The sequence below is a fragment of the Lipotes vexillifer genome, unplaced genomic scaffold, assembly GCF_000442215.2.
Source record: "Lipotes vexillifer unplaced genomic scaffold, Lipotes_vexillifer_v1.1 scaffold46, whole genome shotgun sequence".
Classification (NCBI taxonomy): Eukaryota; Metazoa; Chordata; class Mammalia; order Artiodactyla; family Lipotidae; genus Lipotes; species Lipotes vexillifer.
This window is the reverse complement of record NW_006799818.1, coordinates 1,463,378-1,486,658: the sequence shown is the minus strand read 5'-3', so window position 1 is coordinate 1,486,658 and position 23,281 is coordinate 1,463,378. Positions and strand designations below refer to the sequence as shown.

The following is a 23,281-nucleotide window of genomic DNA, read 5'->3' as shown; positions in this document are numbered from 1 at the left end:
GTACGAAAAGATCACAGCAAAAGGATTAGCTGGGTCACTGGTGCTGTAGAATGCTACCTCAAATGAAGTCAAAATTGCAAAAACAAAAAAAACCTCTTCTCCAGTGGGCACTATGAAATTTAGTATGTATTAACAAACTAGGCATTTAGTTGACACAAGGTGGTATTAGGCTCCACATGTTTATATTTTTTTAATGAGTACGTATCTCTGTTCTATTATAGAAGACCCAGAGGGTTATGCTAAATCATTTGCCTTCTCCAAAAAGATTTTTTTTTCCTTGTGGACCATGAAAAGACTGAGACTTTTCATTTCATGTCAACAACTATTTTTGAGTACTCCTACATGTCTGACACTATTGGGATCTGAATATATGTCATGGAGAATAAACAGATATAATCCCTGCCCTCACAGAATTTGCAGGGCTTCCTCTGACACAAGACTGTTTCTTTCATGATGCATATGAACTCCTATAATGTAACTACATCTAGAAATGAAGGGTTGTTATGCTCGTTCTCATTTCCAATTCCTGAAGTTATGTATTCAGTATTCAGTTGACAAGTAAAATTCCTATTTTATGTAACTTAGAGGTAAGGAGTCACTTGCAGCGTACCTCTATAAATAAGCTTATTATGCGTGTATGTGTGAGCTGACCAGAAGTCTGAATGAGCGTACTATGAGTGAAGCAACCTGGGATAGAGGAACCTTCGAGGATGATGGTCAAAACCCAGCAGCACTTAGCCAAACAGAGACATTCAAGGGAAGGCGAGCACAGGGCCTCATTAAAGGAGAACAGAGATGAGTTACTGAGAAGGAAGAATCTCTGAGAGAACTGGAATTGGAAAAGAAAGGCCAGACTAGTGGAGATTTTGGTCACAAGGAGCTGGAAATGCTTACCTGAGTAGGAAATTAGTTGAAAAATCTCCCTGAAACAGGAAAATAGTGGGAAAGAGAAATGCATACAGAAACTGTTTCCTTGTTGACCCAGTTCTAGCTTAGGAGGGTAGAATTGACTAGGTAAATTAAACAACCAAGGAAGAGAGTAATTGACTTTTCTGCTAGCAAAGGAGATAGATCAGACAGAAAAGAGTTTGAGAGGGAGATACAGAACTGAGAAATCTGATTTACATATGTGGGACAAAGCCCGAATGAGACCACTTCTTTGATGCTATATTTGTGTATCAGGTGCCCTAACAAACAGCTTGCCTAGACAACATTGGTTTTGTGACCAAGATAAGGAACCTGACAGAATAAATGTAAAAAATAAATTAAATATTCATTTATGCAACCACTATTTATTGACAACTTACTATGTGCCATGCACCTTGCTAGCTGCTGGAAACAGACTGATAAGTAAGATAGAAATAGTTATTACGGGGGGCAAAACTAGACATTGCACAACTAACTACAAGTGAGACGTGAGTTATGGGTAAGCATATAGGATGCGCTGGGAGCGAAAGAGTTAGCTAGGCAAAGATGGAAGAGGGAAGGCATTTCATTCCTTCATTCATTCAACAGATAATGTGAGTCAGGAACAGAGTTGTGGTCCAGGCAGAGAAGGTGAGTGACAGCCTTGATAAAAGAGGCAACCAAAAGAGGACTGGAGTGCAGAGCGGCTCTCTGTGAGTGTGGAAAGATAGGCCATTCTCAGAAGGAAGGATACAGGATGGATAAAGAATGAAGAGCTAGATCCCCAGGGCCTCAGCATCCCAGGAGGAACCCTACCTGTCTTTGATTGGTGGAGAGAGACCTGTGGGAACTAATAGTCAGGGGCTTGGCCTTTGTCACCCTGTCCAGTTTAGGAAAGAGATCTGATCGTGGGAAGAAAGATTTACTCTTGCTGAGCTTGCAGGAAACAGCCAGCCTTGTCCTAGAAGTCCTTATCTTGGGCATCCAATAGAAGCGGGTCCTTTCATCCTCGATCTATCTGTGTGGCTGGTCAAAAAGTTCCAAATCATCTCTTCAACACATGCCCTTGCCAAGTCAACTTAGGCTTTCAGGAGCCCTAGTTTGGGCAAGGTCTCCCCATGAATCTAGACAGAGTTCTCGTGGATTGCAGATGTTAAGCTGCCGGACGACCTCTTCTGTAAGGTTCATACATCATGGCATCATTTGTATGATTGTACGGCTAGGTGAGAGATGGAGCCTTAGACCATCAACCATGAAGTAAGTTATCAGTATGAGATGTGCAGTTTCTAAGAAATAACTCAAAGTAAATTTCCAGGTAATCCACAGAATATAAAAACAATGATAATTATAGGTACACCCTTTACCCACAGCAACGATTCTAATTCCAACACCTTGCACAACGACTAGTTCATAAGAGACACTCCAAAAGAATCCTTCATTCTCAATTAAGTCTTCTGTTAGGAAATTATCACCACCTGTTATTCAAAAGCCATACTTTTACTTTATCAGATCTTAAAATATTTTGATACTGGTTTCTTTTGCCTGTTACTACACTCGAATAAAAATGGCTTTTATTGTTCATTTAAAGTCGGATAGGCAGTATCTGAAAAATTTTGAACTTTCAACACTTAATTAGATTTTCTTATATTTAAATAAAACGAGACAAAGAACTGATTCCTCCCTCCTTAAGTTTTTAAAATTAATAGGTGTGGTTGGCTGATGGTTGAGGGAAAAGCCGGATCCTTGGCTTTCTGTGTTGGCATACAACATTAGTGAGTTGTTTCTTCCTCAGCAAATGAAGAAACATTTTTCTTCCATATAAAATGTGTGTCATGTACATAAACTGGGCTCAGGTAGAAGTAGTCTGAGCCAATCCAGTAAGACTGAATCCTATTTTAGATAGACCACAAGGAATCAGCAACAGAGGAGGTTCCTGGCTAAGAGCAATGGAGAGAAGCTACACAGGGACAAGGAACTGCAGGCAGCTGTGACGAGGGGGCTGTACCCAGCAGACAGTGTGGTGATCCAAGAAAGTTCTTCAGGCAAAAGGCAATGAGGTTAAGAACTAAGCTGGGTTTCAGTCCCAGAAGACGGGGAAGAAAAAGCAGAAACTCAATTTCCATAGCTAGGGAATGAGCCAGAAGTGAGGTCCCAGGGGACAAGGTAGGAACCCACTCACTAGAGCTGAGGTCAGAGGCAGCTCACCAGACGTGAGACTGACTGGAGATGGAACCAGAGTCGCTGACCTTGTTCTTAGTAAGGGCCTGGGCCTGCAATGGGGCTGATCCTGCAACAAAGGCCTTCATGGAACTCAACCAGTTTGTCAGCTTTGCAAATCCTCCCACTTCTTTTCTTTGTTTTAATTTTATTACATAGTTGTTGAAATACATCATGTAAAGTTTCATAGTATCTATAGCTGCTAACTTATATTCTCTTTTAAAGATTCATATTTGCATGGATACGAGTTTAAGGGGACTTTCAAGGTTTCACTTGTGCCATTTCTTCTCAACACATTGTCATTTCCTTGCTACAGAATATTATATACACAGGGCTTTGAGAAATATTCTGTTCAGTTAATGACTTTTCATATATTGCTTTTTTATTTGATTCACTTAAATATAATTAAATTATTTCTCTGAACAAATACAATTGTTAATACTTTGTTTCTTGGCTTCTAAGTTAGTGAAATCATTAATTGCTATATACATGTGTTCAGGGATAATGAATTCATTTTGGCTTCAGACTGGCAGAGGTATCAGAAACATCCTAATTTCACTCAATTAATTTCATTATACCAGAAAATTAAGCCCCTAGATTTTACAAAAACTTCCTTTTCTGGAAGTATTTTTAAATAACTACTAGATCCTCAAGCACATCTTATTATAAGTCTTTAATGATTTGGGAGTTCTTTCAATAAGAATTTCTTTGAAGTTCAAGAAAGCCTTGATTAACAAAGGGAACTACTTGAAAGATATGGCCTAAGCCATCTTCACCATTTTATAGTTGGCTTGCTTGTTTTTGCTTTAAGCATCAAGCACAAAGAAACAGATGCACTGCTGGCTACCGGTCACCTGCTAATTGATTTCAGTTTGACTTCCTAATCCTTTAGTCTGTGCTGTGGACCAAACCTCTCTTTATTAGTTTCAAGCTAAGGTACCTACTGCCAGACTTCTCTGGATTGAAAAATATCTGAAATGTGATAGTTCCGTTTGGACTTTTTTGTTTCTTTTAATTTTGAAGGGAGATCGTGCTTCTGAAAAATGTTTAAACAAACATTTTGTTTTGAGATAAGAACTCACTGATTCACTTTGAGTTTTTATCTAGGCTGGTGAAAAAACAAATAAAAATGAATTCATGAGTAATTCGAATTCCATCAAACGGAGTTCCCGCACAACATGCCAGACAGGCAGCCCTCCAGTGCCTCCTTTTACCGGCTGCTGTTGATCCACTGGAGTGACATTATCACATATGACAACAAAGAAGTCGAAAACCCCACCCCGTGTGGACTAATTTCTAGATCGGGTGACACATCCTATGATTCTAGAATCTGACTCTTGTCGCAAACGTTTCCCTCCATTCAGAAGGGTATCTCCTACAATCCTACCTCTAGAGAATGAAAGAAAGGGCTTTGGGTTGTATGAGGAAACAGGATTAGAAGAGCATTTCTAGAGTCATCTTGGGCAAGAAGGCATGATTTATTAAGCCCTGAGCCTACTCATGAATACTCCCTTCAGCTCTCTGATTTAAGGGAAACCCTCTCCCCTGAAGCTCTCTCTCCCTCAGCACTCTGCACACTGAAAAACAAAACCAGTCTTCTTCTATCACTCTATGCAGGCTCCGAATCATTCCTCTCCACTGTGTTTATTTAGGATTCTGCCAGCTGACCATCCCCACCCACCTCATCTACTTTATCTCTGTCATCCACTAACTTCCTAGACATTCATCTTTGTTTATTAAAGACTCAACACCTCGCTCAGTCTTCCCTTCCACAAATGTTCTACCACCTTCCCAAGTAACATCAGGGACTATGTGGACAATCTCTGCTACTCTCTGGCTTAAGAATTTCTTAATCTTAGAAACTCTCATGACCTTCACCTCCATTCCACATCTGTAACTGCATTTTCATGGTCCTAATGTTGTTATCACCAAGACTAGTTAGTGCTACCTTTGAAATCTTCAACTTGAGTAACCTACACTTTGGCCTTCCCATCCTTAGAAGTTTTTTCATTTCTTTATTCCCTCTGCACCTGCTCTTCTACTTTTCTGAGAATTCTCACTTCATGCTCACTCTGTTCTTCCTTTGCCTTTCCTTCACCTTCTATCCAGCCTACATCCTGTGGTGTCATCATTTAAACCATCAACTCAGCAAAGGATTTCATTCCCTCGCCCCTGCACATGAGCCTACCCTGAATCTTCCCAGCTGCCTACCTTTTCCCTTCCAACTCTAGGCTAAGATATTTAAGAATGTTTTTTACAGATTTATTGATTGACTTTTTTCTTTATTGCAAGCTCCTTATGAGCAGGGACTTTGTGTTGTTCCCTTCTGCATCTGTAGCAACTAGAATAGTACTCCATAAATATCTGTGGAAGATATTACCTGTGGTGCTGGGAAAACCCCACAGCTTCCTGGTTTAATGCTATTTCAAATTATGGCCTTCACCTTCAACAGGGCCACCAATTCTGTGCACAGCCTTTCTACGTGGTCCTGCTTAGCCTTCCCTTCCACTCCATACACTGGCCCTTTCCAGCCTTCAATACCCTTACTTCCTCTTACACAGAGAAAACTGAAGTAACTGGATGAGCCACATGGCTTCCCATCCTTCTCAGCCTCCAACCGTACTTGTACGCACACTATCATTGCTGCTTTCCCCCTGGTAAGAGAGGAAGAGGGGATCCTCCTCTGTTTAAGAGGGGTCCTGCCATCTTTTCTCTGGAAATATCCTCTCTTACATCCCCAGGAACAAGATCCATCAACTTTCCCATCTTCAATGGAATCTTCAACCTCTTCCTTTCTGCCTTCATTTCTTGTCCTACTCAACCTCTCAGCTGCATTTAACTCCAGTGATCAGACTCTGATTTTGAACATACTCTCTAACTTTTGCTTCAGTGAATTTACACTTTACTGATTTTCCTTGTACCTCCCTGGCTCCTCCTCTTTAGTTTCTTTTAAAAAATCTCCATTCCTTCCTGGGAAATCTCAACCACCTCTCCCCTATGCTGATGACTCCTGAATCCTTATCTCCAACCTTGACTTCCCTGAACTTCGCCACACAGAAGACTCACCAGTATCCCAAATCTACACTGTCTCAAAGGGAACTTTTCGCTGCATGGGCCCCAGCCTATTATCCAACCAGCTCTTCCTCTGTGTTCCCTGGCTCAGTGACTGGCAACACTTACCACCTAGTTTCTCAAGCCAGAAACTTGAGTTACATTTCACTCACTTCTTTTTCACAACCTCACATATTTACATAAACACTATGCCTTATAAATTCTACCTCCTAAATATTTCTCAAATCCATCTATTCTCTCCACCCTGTTACCATCAAATCCAGGCAACCCTTAGGTCTCATCCAGATTAAGTGCGCAGTAGCCTAATTCCTTGCCCAGAGTCATTCTTTAGGTACAGTGACCCTTCTCAACAATTTGGATCAAGTCATGTTTCACTGAAAACCCTTCCTTCTGTAACTTCCCGTTGCTATTAGGAAGGCTCAAACACTTTACCACAGACTACAAGATTCAGTTTCTGCCTTTCTCTTGTGCCAGCACTCAAACACCCTTCTCACCCCCACTCTCACATCCACATTCATGCCCACTGTGACTCAGCCCTATAGCCATTCTTCCAGTTCTTTAACCTTGCTAAGCTCTCCCTCATACCCGGGACCCGGGTGTGGGTAAATCTTTGTCTCCACTTCAAATCCCTTGTGTGGGTAAATCTTTGTCTCCACTTCACCAAGTCTGCGCTAGGCAGCAGGCAAGCTTAAAATCCTTTAGATGCTCCCCATAACATATTTATTCATTTTCTATAGACTTGAAGAGGAATTATAACCCAGTGCATTTCACATTACACGCCAGCCATCACGAACCACTTGCAGATCCTACACTCACCCAGCCTTTGCATGCGTCTTGCATCCAGCCTGTGCACATGCTGCTCTCTGCTCCACTGGCCTGGCAACCTCTGAGTGGCCTTCTGAGCTAGCAGGTGACATTTCCTCTTGCGAATGCTTTCCTGGCCCTGTTAGTTACAATCACTCTAGCTGCCAGTCTATAATGACTGATGTGGTTTAGGCGCCCTGTTCTCAGAGTGCCTGCAGCACTGCTTCTCTCTGCCTTAGCACTTACCCAAACCGTATGGTAATTTTGTTTATTGGTCTGTCATGCTGACCAGACTGTCACCTTCCTGAGGACAGGGTTTATCTTAGTTCATACTTCCAGTGCCTAGAAAAGTGCTCAACGTTTAGAAGGTGCACAGTTAATGATTTTGAGAAATATAAAAAAATGACCGAATGAATAGATGAATGGATGAGGAAAGACATTGTTCTGAAGTCTCTATGAAAACATCCGTGCCCGCATTCTACTGGGGAAATTCAGGGCGACAGTCCAGGTTCAGCTTCTCCATTATTAGTAGAAAAACAGGCCTAGTGACCCTCTGCTCTGACTTAGTTTTTACTGAGCGGCACAGTCTGAAATCGCACCCGTTAAAGCAACCAGTTGGTTAACATATACCTTCTTTTACAAATGCAAACGTCCAGGGAATTCCTACATATCTTAATGTCAATTTATTTACTTAAATTCCTTTCCCCCCCCCCGACACTCATCAGAGACCACTCCGCTGAAGGAAGTGGAACTCTGTGTGTTAGAGAGGAGGGAGGTCTGGCACGGGTATATTTTAAAAGTTTCCCCAATTATCCTAATAAGCAGCCACAGTTGAGAATCACTAGTCTTCAGCGCTTTTCAAACTTTACTGTGCACTCTGCTCTCCTGGGGACTTTACTAAAAATGCAGCTGCAGATGCAGCAGGTCTGAGGTGGGGCCTGAGAATTTGCATTTTTGCAAGTTCCCAGCTGATGCTGATGGTACAGTGGACCACGCTTTGAATGACAAGAATCTAGTTATTCTCCTCTTACCACAGCCCTCTGGCTTATTTACTTTTAGGGGTTAATCATTGGGGAGGGAAGGGCTAACAGTGAATGTCTGCAAGGGTGAGCACAGAATAGCTACGTTTTCAAATCAAGTTGTGCTTGACTGGCTTTACAGAAAACAAACAAAAAAAAGCATTTTGCTTTACAGGAAACACGGATCCAAGTGCCCATTTCTGATTATGTTCATTTTACAGTTCATTCACAGGCTGAACTGTCACTCCCTGTGCTAACATAGAGCACAGTAGTCAAGGAAAATGTTAATAAGAGATGACACATTTTTACCCGAGACTATCTAAAATGTACTTCTTTCTCTCTCTCTCTCTCTCTCTCTCTCCTCTCTCTCTCCCTCCCTCCACCCCCTACCCTCTCTCTATTTTTGGCTACACCTTCCACCTAAAAAATATATTGACTGCCTTCTTTTGATTCTCACTAAATAGCTTTTTCTTTTCTCAATAAATAGCTTTAAGTAGCGCATCTGTTACTTTCATGAAAGAACACATTAAATGGGATATATCTGTGCATTATACCTGTGGTGCATCTCCTTGAAGGATGCATAACATGAAATAGGCTGTCATTAATCTTTGCTGTTTCTCTGTAAAATAAGACACTTCTAATTTCAATTTTGTAGGTAAGGAAAATGAAACGCGGAGAGCTAAACTGACTTAATTAAGATCGCATACTAACAACACAGGATGTGGCCTGAACTTACATCTTAGTTCTACCATGTTGCTGTCTTAGTGGAAAAAGAAGCTGTAATCTTTCAAAAGATTGTGCCTTAATTATTCATAACACTTGCATCTCTTTGAAATAAAGTTTAATATTTAACAGCCTTGCTCCTGCACATATCTATTGTTGGAATTTATCTATATTCTAGTCATCTAATTATTAACCTACATTGTTCATAAAACAATTCAAAGTGGCCTTACAGGGATACAGGAAATAAAATCAAATACATTAGCTGAGAAAGAAGGAGGAGGGCATGAATAATGCTAATGAATCAAATGTATACAAAGATTATAATTATAGGTTAAAAACAAATCTCTTGACACACTAGTAGTCAAGGTGAAAAGGGAAACATTTCATAGAACCCTTATGAAAAACCAACACGTTTTCCCAGAAGTATGATTGTCACCAGTATCCACTTTGTGGTAGACCCAGTATTCTGCCTTTGATTGACAGATGACAGGTCCACCTGGCCCTACCATACCACATATATCTCTCACTTGCTCTGAAAGTGAAACTCCAGCACATGGAAACAATGCTTCCAACGTCTAATTCCGAAATAACTTCAACTTCCTAGTTGATTTACAATTTCCACAAACTTTTCATCAATATAACACTAATATGATCAAATAATAGGTACTCACTCAAACTGAGAAGCTTAAGTTATTTAGTGATTTAGTAGGCATTGAAAACTACACATAATCACTTTGAATTGTGGAAATAGGAATCAACAGACTCAATATTTAATTACAATAACAAGCATAAGATCAAAACAGAAGATAATTACTTACAAATGGACACTGGAGAGATGGGAAAAAAGGGATAAGGGTGCTTTTGTTGCTTTTTATCCGCATACCATAAGATTCACCCAATGACTTTTAATACATTTATACAGCTGTGCAACGATCACCACAATCCAATTTAGAAAAATTCCATCACCCCAAAAGGTTTCCTTTTGCCCATTTGCAGGAATCCCTGCTGCACTCCCAGGCCCTAGGCAATAGCTATTCTACTTTCTGCCTCTACAGTTTTGCCTTTTCTGTAAATTCATATAAATGAAATTATATAATATGCAGGTTTTATTATTGTCTGACTTATTTTACTTAGTATAACATTCTTGAGCTTCCTTATTGTTGCATGTATCACAGTGTGTTCCTTTTTGCTGTTGTGTAGTATTCCCGTTTATACCCATACCATATTTTGTTTATTCACCTATTGAGGAGTATTTGGGTTGTTTCCATGTTTTGGCTACTATGAATAATGCTGTAATTTAAAAATCACATGAAATCCTTTTGAGGACATGTATTTTCATTTTTCTTAGGTAAATACCTAGGAGTGAAATTGTTGGGTTGTATGGAAAGTGTATGTTTAATTTTCCACATAAACTGCCAAATGTTTTCCAAAATGGTTTTTATATATCGCATTGGGATGTACTGAAATATTTTACATTCCCACCAGCGATGTATGATAGTTCTAATCTCCACATCCTCACCAACACTTGGTATTGTCTATCTTTTTTATTATAGCCCTTCTAGTGGGTATGGGGTGAGGGTGTTTTGAACAAAGATAATTTATTCCAGTTTTCAGTCAGTCAGAAATCAGATCAAAGCAACCACCCCCCCACCCCAGAATTTCCTTTTCTGAATGATCTCAGAGAACAAAATTTTTCAAGATTCAAGGGCTTGTGTAACTTTCCCCTTACAGTCTTTTTAACTCTTTATTTTTCAATTTCCCTTTAAAAATCTATCAATATTATTAACTGGAGCTCATATTATATCAGAGGCTTATTGGGAAGCACCTTGCTACACCATGGATTTTGGTGAGCAGGACAAAGCAAGACCCTTCAACTGCAGAGGGGTCTTCCCATATTTCTCACTCTACAATGTTTAACATAAAGCTGGGGTCCTCACCCCACCCACCGTAAGCTAGCATTTATATCCACTCCTTTACGCACAGGTAATGTTCGCAGCTGTAAAATAAACCTTAAGATTCCAAATAAGCTTATCAGGCATTGCTAATTTTCTTTCCCTTTAACCACTTAGTCCAACTTATCTATGTTTTCAATACCTTGACCTTGCACTAAAAGAAGATGGTGCACTACTGCTTAAAATCTACCCAGAAGTTTAACAACAACAAAAAAAGTTACATGTGTGTGTATTTATCACATCACTAACTCCCTTTCTTGGAAAGGATGTGATTGACAGATGCTAATTTTGACTGGAGAATTTTTGAAGCAAGTATTGCTACACAATTGTCAGGAGAATGGTGTCACGGAAGCCGCCCAAAGCAAATTGCCACATGCCACATTTAAATTAACAAAGGTGTGCTTCAGCAGCCTTTCCACTAAGATGCCGGCTGCATTCTTATTGCCTGAAGGATTTTTTCAAGCTAAATTACATAATGAAATAGCCTCATCTCCCACTCTGAAAGGCTGTTACATGCCTGGCAGCCTTCAAGAGTCTGTCTGTGGTCTTTCCTGTACTCATCTAGTCGTGTCATTTTTTCTTCGTGGAGGCTTCTGGGGTGTTAACAGGCAAGAAAGGAGGGACCATGGCCCACAGCAATGCAGAGATTCCTTGTTGCTGCCATGAAAACGCCAGCTGGTAACAAGATATTTCACTTAGGGCACTACCAGGATCTGGTCCTTGAAGAAAAGATCAGATATTTGGAAGGTTCATTTACTTCAAGGGTTATAGCTCAAGCCACACAAAAGTGATTATAAATCAGAATATGAATACATAATCTCACCAAGCTTAACATATTTTTCAAGTGAACAGAATGCCTCCTTTCCTTGTATTAATATCTAAATACTCATCCAAAGTTTGCTTGATGAGTAGAGAATTAAAGTAAAGGAAATGGATAGTTATGAGGGGGTTCATCCAGGTCCTGATGCTCCACAAACCTGTCCCTCAGGGCTGCCACAATTGTGCAGTGTACAACCTGCACAACTGTACAGATGGTCTTTCTCTCTCTTGAGAACTGTATTGCTCATGTATCTTAACTTGGTTTCTCTATCCCCTGGAGAGTTTAGGACTACACTGCTAATGTTTGCTTCTTTAAACTCCTTAATTCCATGTTGTGTTTCATGTACTAAAATCACTGATGAAGCTGATCCGCTGTTCTCAGTAAAGTAGCTTGTTTCTTGGTCAAAGAGATATTCATTCTCCTCCTTCTTAGTCTGTATTTAATTACTTCAACTCTCTGAGAGTCATCTTATGTCCTTTAGTTCCAAGTTCTAGCATAAGCAGAGGCAATCTGCTCTCAAATACTGTACGTACAGGCATAGAGTATTAAAAGTTCGATAGACTCCTGGTCTCCTTTGAGGCAACAGGGAAAAGGGGTCATGAACACAGGTTCTGAAGTTAGGCTGCCTGGAGTGCAATCCTAGCTCAAGTTTGTTCATCTGTAAAAGGAATGTATAATGGTACCTACCTCACAAGGTCATTATGAGGATCAAATGTAAACTGCTTACAATAGTGTCAGACACATAAACATTCAGTAAGTGTTAGCTATTATTATTCTATTTTATCTTCTATTTTTACTTTATTATATTACATACCTCAATTTAGTAATAAAACACTAGTTTAGCAAGAAGCACTGTGTGTGTGTTTTAACTCTTCAAAGACAGCCCCCAAATAAAAGAACTATGGAAGGGTGTATTATTAGTTCCCTATTGCTGCTACAACACATTGCCACAAACGCAGTGACTTAAAACAACACAAATTTATTATCTTATGGCTCTAGGGGTCAACAGGGCTGCATTCCTTCTGGAGGCTCTAGGGAAGAACCATCCCCTTCCCTTTCCAGCTTCTAGAGACTGCACACATTCCCTGGATCATGGCTATATTACTCCAAACTTGGCTTCCCCTGCTTCTGTTGTTACATTTTTCTCTCTGATTCTGACCCTCCTGTTCCCTTCCCCTTATAAGAACCTTGTGATCACATAAGACCATCCAGATAATTCAGGATAATCTCCCCAATATCCTTAACTTAATAATCACCTTTGCAAAGAAGCTTTGGCCTTATAAGGTAACATATTCATAAGATCCAGAGATAGGAAGTGGACATCTTTAGGGAGGCATTATTCTGTCTACCACAAGGGGAAAAGCATCAGATGATCTCTTGAGATTATTTAAGCCAGTGGTACCCGAGTGGAGATGATACTGCTGCCCCAAGGAGAGATTTGGCAATGTCTGGAGATACGTTTTGGTTGTCACAGCTGGGAGAAGGTGCTGATAGTCACCTAGTGGATAGAGGCCAAGGATGCTGTTAAACACCCTACCATGCACAGAACAGCCCCCTTCCCCATAACAAAGAATTATCCAGCCCCAAATGTCAACAGTGATGAAGCTGAGAAATGCTGATTTAAAGTATATGATTCCTTGAAATCTTAGTAAGGTTGCAATGCAAGGGAAGGCAGTTTCAGGATTTAGATTTACACAGAGACGTTTGAGAAATCATATCCAAGCTCTATAATTCCATGTTTTTAACAATTTTATATAGTAAATAAGAGATGAATAGTATTACTCATACTTTAATAGTAGGGTTTTGAACACTGCCTTAACTTGTTATTTGTTAAGAAGTGTTTGTTTCATTTTAGGTCTGGTGTAATCTTTCAGAGGGATGCATTTCTTATACAGGCAAGTTAATTTAAAGTATGTCTTGTAAACAGCATTTTATGTATATTACAAATATTTAAATTTATAGAGGCTCAGATTTAAAGGACCCAACACCAAACAAATTTCAAGATGATCCACAGCTTTCTGCAGTATTTTATTTTTGCCTTGGTGTGGTTTGACCTCCATCTCTTGACTTCAAAGGATCAAAGACAGAAGTACACTTGCCATGACTTTCCCTTCCATGAGGAGAAAGATTTCAGCTAAAACGAACTTTCACTTGAAATAAGCGCCTTGGGTATCAATACCTAACTTTTCCAATTCTCAACAATTTCTGTGCTCAGGTTTGAATTCTCCCAATCTTTTAAAGTAATCTATAGAATTGCTGGTAGGAGACTTTATATTTTTTTCAACATCTTTTATTCTGTCTTTCTTTTCTTTCCATCCACTCCACTCTTTCACTCTCTCCCTTTTTTTTTCTGTCCAAGATTTCCCCTAGAGTTTTCTTAATCTGAAGCAACTTCTAAAAGCAATAGTTATGTTTTCTGTGGCAGAAAATATTTTCTAACCAGTAGAGGACTCTGTGTGTGTGTGTGTGTGTGTGTGTGTGTGTGTGTGTGTATGTGTAGGGCATGAAAACTTTATCCATAAGAGTAAGTTTCATCATTTTCCCCCCAGGGAGGAAGAGTAACTACGAATATGAAAGTATTCTAGCAGCTTGTGAACCAAAAGAGCAGAATGAAGAAAAACACACAACTATTCAGCAACCTTGTTTACCACTGAAGCTATTTCTATTGTATACATTTCTCTGCCAAGATATAATTCTGTGAGGTGCTTTTTACATTTGGTATGATTTCTAAACTACAATTAAAGGATACAGTTTAAATACATTTTAATGAGTTAAGCCTTGCCAACCAGTATAAAGAAAAGCCAAAGCCATACCTCTAAACATTAAGTCACATGTAAGATTCCAGATTCCAAATGTCATATTGCTCCTTAGGTGGGTACCACTAAAGGAACCTGCTCAGATCTCTGGGGTACAATCACCTGTAGGATTTTACAAAGATATGCCTACCTAGTCAAAGGATCTAGTTTCTTCAAAAATAAAATCCAAGAAAAAAGAGTGAGAGGGAGAAAAATCTGAGAGAACCTACAGATTACGAGACTTAATAGATGCATCAAGTATACTGAGGACTGAGAAACTTAGAGATAATTAGAGGGCAACACATAAGTGGGAGTTACTCAAAACAGAATAGCATGAGCATATAATAGGGCAGCTGGTAGAGAGAAAGGAGAGATAGGATTTAGGCAGAAGCAAATGGTAACTTTGACAACTTGGGCACATACCAACTCTGGCACAGAGACCCTGGACATCTCCCAGCCAAGGCACCTGTGCAGCCATTTCCCTGAGAAATAAAGAAACTTCTTTTGTTTCTAGGAAGGCCCTTGGATGGGAAAGTTCATGTTATTACACTGAGGAGCAAATGGCTAGTATCCCAATCAGGTCTCCCTCAAGCTACCCACATCATGTCCCAGAGTGTACATGTGGTCAGTGCACTTGAGATGCGGTGGGGGGGGGGGGTGTATGGAACCGAACCAGACACAAGAAAGAGAAACAGGAAAAACCTCTGCCCTGGAAGTAACTGTCAGAAGTGCCTCTGGCAGCCCCTGAGCTGATATGAGCCCCATCCAAGTTCTGTCCAGGATTTATGGTTATTAGACTTGACTCTGCCCAAGAGTGTTTGGTGACACAAGAACAACACGCATGAAAGATCACAGCGCCGTCACTGCTGGGCTGTGTGGGAAGCGGCATGAGCTCAGCCACACTTTGATGATGGAGAGAGAGTGGGACAAACTAAAGCTGGTACAGAATTCACCAGCGGCTGCGGGGGGGGGGGGGGGGGGGGGGGGAGGCAAAAAGCAATACAGAAAAACAAAGAGCACATACATACTAAGGACATTAGACTATAACCTAGAATCCCACAATATTTTCCCATTACTATTTTGCAAAGGTCAGTGAATAACAAAAACCCAGATAAGACAATCCAACAGAAAATGGTTAAAAATCATTTGGGACAGATTATTTCTTGGAAGAAATGTAGACATCAGAAAGGAAGTTTAGAATCTCTTGTCAAAGGGCAAAAACACTGTGTTCATATCTAAGGTGCTATGCCAGCTACCACCTTTCTTCTCCTTGTCAAAATGTTCTTTTTTTCACCACATTCTAACTGATGTGACTTTGATAGCTCCATACACTTCTCTGTTCCCTTCTCTGACTTTTCTTTTCCTTCTACTCTAATTCTTGACGTCCTCTTAAGTTCAGCTCTTACACTTCTTCTATTTTAGGAACTCAAATATTCCCAAGGCTTCAGCTATCACCCCTTGGCTGACATATCCTAAATTCACTCGATCTCTACTTTCTTGCTGTCTGTCTCCACTTGGATGTTACCCCTGACTTAGACGCAATAGGTCTAAATCCACATTAATCACAACCTCCCTAAAACAAACTTACCTCGTAACTTTGCTATTTCAGTATGAGCTGCCACAGTCTCCTGAGTCCCTTGACGTTTCAAAGTTGGTGTCATTTTCAAAGTATTCATATCCTTCATTTAGCAAGTCAGTGCTATTAAGCCATCCAATTGTTCCTCACATTGTCTCATAGATCTTTCATCCCACCGCAAGCAGCCCTCCTAAGCTCACACCTGGATTACAGAAGCAGCCCCTACCTGCCCTCCCTCCCTAGCTTTTCACTCAATCCACCCAGCCTAGCATTCTCAGAATCATCTTCCAACTTTTGCCTTAACGAGTGATCTGTTCAGGAAGATATCCTTTTCTCTTTTACTACAAAATCAAGGCTAAACATGAATTTTCAAAGCTCTCCATAACATGTCCTTATCTATCATGCCTACATTTTCACTGCTTCTCTACACGATTTATTCATGTTCTTTCTTCTAGTTTGGAATTCCCTCTTCTGTACCTCCACTTCCAAATCCTAGCCCTGCTTCAAGACCCCTCCCAAATCTAACTTCTCCACCTTGCTTTACAGGACTATATGTCACTCCCTTTTTCATTCTTACCCCTCTAATGATCTGCATTGAGAAATTTAGCACTTAATGATATGATGCGTGCCATTTCAAGTGCTGATTTTTTTTCTCCAATTACATGGCAAGCTCCATAAAGCTACAGATATAGTTCTCCATCTCTACCCTACCATATACTCTGGGGTTGAAAAGAGTGAATTCTTTTTTGGAATGAATAAATTAACAAATCTACTACTTAAGTATATTTTGATGTTCTTTGACTATTAATTAATGACCTATAACAAATAAAAATATATACAAAGCAAATATAGAGATCTATTAGCATTTGATTTTTAAATGTTATAAATTGTAAAACTATTAAATTTAAAAACTATCTTCTTACCTGATTTTATGCAGTCTGATGACTTGCAAATACCATCTAGAAAAAGGAGGATATATGCATAAATATTTGCAATACACATATTCTTTCTCCCTACCTTTTGTTCTTTTATAAACGGCCAATTAAATAATCAATTCCTTAAAGCAAGAACTAAAACCTAAGTATTATATATCATTGACAGTAGTTAGAAGGAAATATAGAGGAATAAAATAAGCAAATCCTAAATTTAAAATTTTTTAAATGAAGGAAAAAAATGTATTTCTTATATCATCCCTGACCACTAAGCCCTAGGTCCATTAAGTTGAAACATCAGTTGTTTTAGTCTGGTAATCATTTTTTTTCCCATTAATGAAGCAATCTTTTCTAATCCTTATTGTGAAAAACTTCTAAGGCTCAAATTAGACCTCTTAAATTCTTGTAAAGCCGTTTCGAACTTCAATGACACAACAAAAGTTGACTAATTGAAGTTGGCCATAAAATTGTGAATACTTTCATCAAGTAAAATTATACATTAGAATCTTCATTAAAATACATACGAATGCACGAAACATACTTGGCAATTAATAACTTACCTCAAGCATAAAAGACATTGTACTTTAGTCAAAGTTAGGTGCTTTGGCATACTGATGTTACATTTTATAAATGAATCTTTATATCACCATCTTTAAGTGTCTCTTTCCTTAACACACTGTTTAATAGATGGGAAAAACCTAAGATGAAGGTTTCACTGTCTTCTGCATGTTTGTGGGCACAGGTGTGTGAGTAACTCACCATCATATGTTGCATAGAGAGCTATCATTGTCACTGCAATGACGGCAAGCAGCAGGACAAGGACGGAGAGACTGATCTCCAGTGGGGTCCATCGCTGTTTCTTCTTTGGCTTTGGAGTGTTGATATCAGTTATATCCATCTGACTTTCTGATCTGCCCATTACCTAAAGTCTGAAAAAAAAAAAAAACACATTAAAAAATTTTTTTCAAACTAATCATAATAAATTAATCAATAGATAAAAAGAAGAGATCTATATATAATTTTCTAAATGCTTAATGTGGCTGAATAAAGTAAAAGGTTAACTCATTTTAAATTAGAAATAAAAATTTTTTGCTGAAAGTCAAAATTTTGATTCTGAAAGCAAAGAGTATATAGTCACATAAGTTAGACAGATCCTGGTCACAATCTTTTGGATTTTTTTGACATATCACTGAAGATCCAAGCAAAATCAGACAAGGAGACTCAGTTAAATACTCACGGAGGATTCCTTCAGCAGTTCATAAGCAAATAACTTCTGTACCATCATTAAGGAAAGTTTTAAACTCACCCTTCTGAACTTTGTACAACATCAAAGGTGAATTTTATAGCTTGCTCCACTGGCTTCCTTTATAAGCTTAGAAATCAATGACTAATACTTCGAGGTTTTGACTAAGCAATAATTTTAAATATGAATACAGATAAAAACAAAAAGGAACAAACATTTGTAGTAGTTTTTTTTTTTCATCTTAAAAACATCTTTTATTTTACAGTTCAAAATTACAACAACTGCTAATATGGGTATCTATTAACTGGTTAGACAACATGTTGAAAATGGTCACTCACTGGACCAAAAGTCATGGTTTACAATCTGGGATGAAAGATACTAACCGTAAGTACTGTTTCTTTGTGCAACTGAAGAAGAAGAAAATATGATTAAAAAAATTCAACCTTGCAGGTCAGGATAACAATTAAGATACTTAACTTGTTTTTAAATTAATAATATTAGTACTTCTGCTAATAATAGCTGATATTTATTGAGTACTTCCCATGTGTCACTCACAGTTCTTGGTGCTTTGCATGTACTAATTCACTGAATCTTTGTAAGGCGGATTTGAATATTCCAGTTCTATACCTTAGGATAGTGGGGCACAGAAAAGCCAGGTAACTTGCCCAAAGCTACACAAGTAAGAACACATTTACAATGAACACATTTACAATGAACACATTTCAAAGAACACATTTTGAAAGAAAATTGCATCATCATACAATGATAGCTACTTTAAACCTTATTGCAGAAGTCTAGGGGGTAAAATTAAGGCGATATTAGCCTAAATATTGATTTCATTATGTTTCTTTTAGAGGCCTAGTGACTCTTTATCAGTTATTCACCAAAGCTTAGAACACACAAGTTCAATTTTTCTGCCTGACTGTAGAAAAGAGCATTGTAAACTAACAGATTAGCTGTGTATAGCCTGATGCAAATTAAGCATATAATTTAGTCCCTAGATGAAGTGACTGCTCAGAGATGCTCTCATAGTTAGAAATCTTTGTTGAATACACATAATTTTCTGAGAGTGTGTTTTGTGGAAACTGAGGCACAGGATAAAGTAGAAACGGATTCTACATTTGAAGTATGGCCTGGGTGATCAGGCCATCAGTTATCAGCAGATGACTAGGAATTTAATTTCCCCAGTGAGTTATTAATAAGTGAGCCACAACTGGACTTTAAAGTTCTGGATACAAAGTCTTAAGCATGCTGTCCCTGGGATTACATGAGGCTATAACCAAGGACAGACTATCAAATAAAAATATTTTATTAGACCATGAAAACCATGTCTGCTCAATAAAAGTGGAATGTAGTGTACCTGAATGTTAAAATGTCTTAATGGTTATATGACTCATGTTGGCTTAGTCTCACAGCCTCTTTCTTGGGTTATGATATGGGATTGCATTGATAGTAGCTCTTGGATTTTTTAATAGGGGAGGTGGGTGGGGAAAGAAAAGATGGAAACACACTTAACGCTTGGACACCATACAGAGAGGTAAACAATAAAGAATAATTTTCCCGCTTCTCCCAGATGAATTCAAGACTGACTTCAAGAACATCTGAATATTAATCACATTTGCTTGAGTATTTCCATTTCCTGAGTATTTCTCCCCCTGCTCTGATAATATTTCAGAAAACAATCTAGAGAAACGTTCTCCTGATATATTATAATATGACCCACTTCTCTTTTTAGTTCTTCCTTAGAAAGAACAATTCGTTTCTCTAGTAAAATCTAGGGCCAGGAACCAGGGCAGCCATGGGTTAAAATGAAGCTGCTCATTGGCGCCACCAGGTTTTCACCATGCAGGAAAACTAGTAAGCAGGTATATCTTTCTCCCTTCTGGGTTACTTTTCCCTGGCGTCTACTTCTTACCCTTGAGATTGGGGTTCTGAGGCAGCTGGGCTCTTAATGTTTCCGCACCTTAGACAGCAGAAATTGTTACAGGGAGAAATGAAAGCAGTGACTGAAGCTGTTTAGTCCTTATAGCTGAATCAAAATAATATCATCTTTGAATCACTTGCAAACTCTCCATCTGCCCCTCCTATAAACGTCCTGCAAATTTTCAGTCTTTTGCTCCTAAGAAGCACTTTCAACAGCACTGACCAAAGCAGAAATGAGGCAAGTTTAACCTCCTAATTAACTTTGTCATTCATTTCCAGTAATTCCAATTGATTCGCTATTTTCTTTTAAGAAAATAGGGGTCAGAATCTTGAACCTCAGGAAAAAACATATCACCATCCCTCAGATACTTGGATGTCCAATGCAACCACACCCAGCCCCATTTCAGAGAGGGGGAAAAGGAGGCAATTATAAAAAAGAATACAAAAATTATAAAGTCGATACTTGTAGTCCCCTATAAAGCAGGATATGCCCAAACATACCTACATCCTTAAAGTATTCCACCTCAGTTGGAGATATGTTGGAAAGTTCAAGCCAAAAAGTAGACACTTCCGCAAGAGAGGATAGAGGATCAGGACATCTACCCTAACAAGAATACTGCAAACTTCGGCTTGACAACATCTCCAAAAGAATAAAAGATTATTTTGCCTAAATAGACACTGAGTTTCAAAGCAATATACAGCAGCAATTTTTATACCAGTTGAGTGTACACATTACTTTATCACATCGTCAAATCAAAGAATCCAGAGGATAACTGGTTTGTTGAAAAGTATAAACCAAAGCAATGTTCATCTTCACAACACATTAGTACATTAACATTTCTGCAAGTCTCTGAGGTTACACTATGCCATTAGTTTGTATTATGGAAACTGAGGCACAGGAAGCAAGAGAAACAGGTTCCACCTATAATGGAGTATAATCTACAAAAATACTGAATCACTTTGCTGTACACCTGAAACTAACACAATATTGTAAATCAACTATACTTCAATTCAAAAAATACAGAGAGAAACAGGTTCCACACTTAGACGATAGCTGCAGATTTGAGGAGGCACATATGGTAGAGGAATCACCTCCTTGTTTCCCCGGACAAGGGAAACTTGTAGGTGTTTCCTGGATCTGATATACGGAGTTCTGAACGCAAAGCCACAAACATATTACTCCCATGTGCAGTGTTGCTATACAACAAAAGACACAGCATGGAGTCCAAGAAACTGTCGGACAGTTTTTTTTAAGTGCTGGAACCCAGCAATAATGCCAGCTAGATGTCTTCATAGCCGGTTTGCAGACTAGTAGCTTCCAAATGCTGACACTGCAAATCGAGGTACTTCTTTTCAGTTTAATAAAATTACCATTTGCATCGTATATGGGGGAGGAGTAAACTTGACCAAGCGGCTGAAGAGAACAGTTTGGGACTTCCCTGGTGGTGCAGTGGTTAAAAATCCACCTGCCAATGCAGGGGACAGGGTTTCAAGCCCTGGTCTGGGAAGATTCCACATGCCCGCGAAGCAACTGAGCCAGTCCTGTACAACTACTGAGCCTGCGCTCTAGAGCCCGCAAGCCACAACTACTGAGCCCGCGAGCCTGTGCTCCACAAGAGAAAGCCTGCGCGCAGCAAAGAAGACCCAACTCGGACAAAAATAAATAAATTTATTGAAAAATAAATAAATAAAGAGAACACTTCAGTTGCAATTACTCTTTTTTTCAAATAATACAAATAGGTTAAGACAGATTAAGGAAACTTTCGTCTGCAAAAGAACTCCCACCACCACTCCCACCAACCAACCCTCGAGATTTAAGCACTCTATCAGCATAAATTATGTAAGAGGAAACTAAGGTTTAAAGCAAGATGAAGAGGCAGGATGATGAAAAGATCTTCAGGCTAGGGAAAGTAAAAATAGGCAAGTGAGTTACAAATGAGAAGAAAATCTGACAGAAACCAAAATGAAAACAAACCTTACTTTAAAAAACAAACAAAAACAAACAGTGTCTTTACAGCGGAATGGCAAATTCCCAGCCCCCAAATCAGCCAGGCTGCAATTTCGTAGCGCTGATCTCAGTAACCGGACGTAACTCTCCGAGGCACAGGCTGCAGGAAGCTATGGAAATGAACCTGAAGAGTCGACCTGACATCACTTGCAGAGCCCTCGTCCAGGTCACCCTCTCTAACCCCAGTCCCTCACTCTTCAAGTCTCAGTTGCAGCTTCTTCCCCGGGCACGCCTCCCTCGCCCACGGCCGCGGGGTCCCGGGCGCTCTGATCTCGCCGGACCTGAGCCGCGGACCCTGCTCCGTGCGCCTTCCAGGCAGCCGCTCCGCGCGGCCGCCGCTCCCCTCCGGCTCCCGTCCCAACGGCTCCCACCGCCCCCGGGGGAGATCTCGCGCCCTTTGGACCCATCTCCCCCCAGCTCCCAGGTGCCAGCTCGCTTTCTCGGGACTCACCCGTGGGATTCGGGAGAAGTTGGAGGCTGCTGAGCAGACACATCCCGACCAATGAGCGCACTGGGTCTGCGGGCGGCGGGGAGCGCCGCAGAGCGCTGGTCGGTCGGTGCGTCCGCCCAGGCGCGTCCCGAGCAGCGCGGGCTCCTGGCGGCGGGCGGCGGCGCCGAGCCCAGGCCGGACTCCGGGGAGGTTCCGGGCCCGCCTCGGCCCGGGCCCGGGGGCGACGGGGAACCCGGGCATCCCTCGGACCCGTACCCGGAGAGACTCACCGTGGTCTCTCAGCAGATCCCGCGCCGGGAGTCGGGCGGCTTCTCCCGCCTGCGCTGGGTCCAGCTTCGCCACTTGCACATCTCCGCGCCCCGCGCGTCTCGGCGCTCTCACCCCCCCACCCCCACCCCGCCTCGCCACTGCAGGACCAGCGAGGGGAGCAGTTCCCTGGGTGACCTGAAGGTTTCCTCTAGGTCTCCCAAATCCTGTCACATCCTGTGAGGAGGCCGGGGGTGGGGGGGTGAGAAAGCCCCCCCCAACGCCCGTCCCCCACCTCACCCTTCCCCAAAGGGCTTTGCCAAACATTCTTGGAATTACTTAGCTTCGGGGCTTTCAAGAAAATAACACTGCCTCTTCGAGATTCCGTAGCGCTGATAAGGGTTCTATTTCTCTCTCTAATGGACCTGAGACAAAAACATTTCTCACACTCTTCCTTCCCCTCTTCCTCGCTCCTTTTCCTCCCTTCAGCGAAGCTTCCTTCCTTTCTCAGTTTTTCTTTATTTTTTTTCTCTCCTTGCTTTCTGTTTTTTTCTTTCATTCTTTTCTTGCGCTCCCTTCCTCCTTTTTTCCTTC

At 40.4% G+C, this 23,281-nt stretch overlaps 1 protein-coding gene across 6 annotated transcripts in view; it reads right to left on the bottom strand.

The window, feature by feature from the left end:
* MME (membrane metalloendopeptidase) overlaps positions 1-22,820 on the bottom strand; it is a 91,425-nt gene extending 68,605 nt beyond the window's left edge. The window contains exons 1-3 of one of the 6 annotated variants that reach the window (XM_007471995.1): positions 22,711-22,820; positions 17,576-17,745; positions 16,808-16,843 (exon numbers count right to left, since the gene is read on the bottom strand). In XM_007471995.1, the coding sequence (XP_007472057.1) occupies positions 16,808-16,843; positions 17,576-17,735 (196 nt within the window). In that variant the 5' untranslated portion in view covers positions 17,736-17,745; positions 22,711-22,820. Of the gene's footprint in view, positions 1-16,807; positions 16,844-17,575; positions 17,746-21,957; positions 22,314-22,441; positions 22,522-22,710 lie in introns of those variants that run through there. The other 5 variants (XM_007471994.1, XM_007471996.1, XM_007471992.1 and 2 more) reach the window with 5 other exon arrangements.
* Between the last annotated feature and the right edge of the window lie 461 nt (positions 22,821-23,281).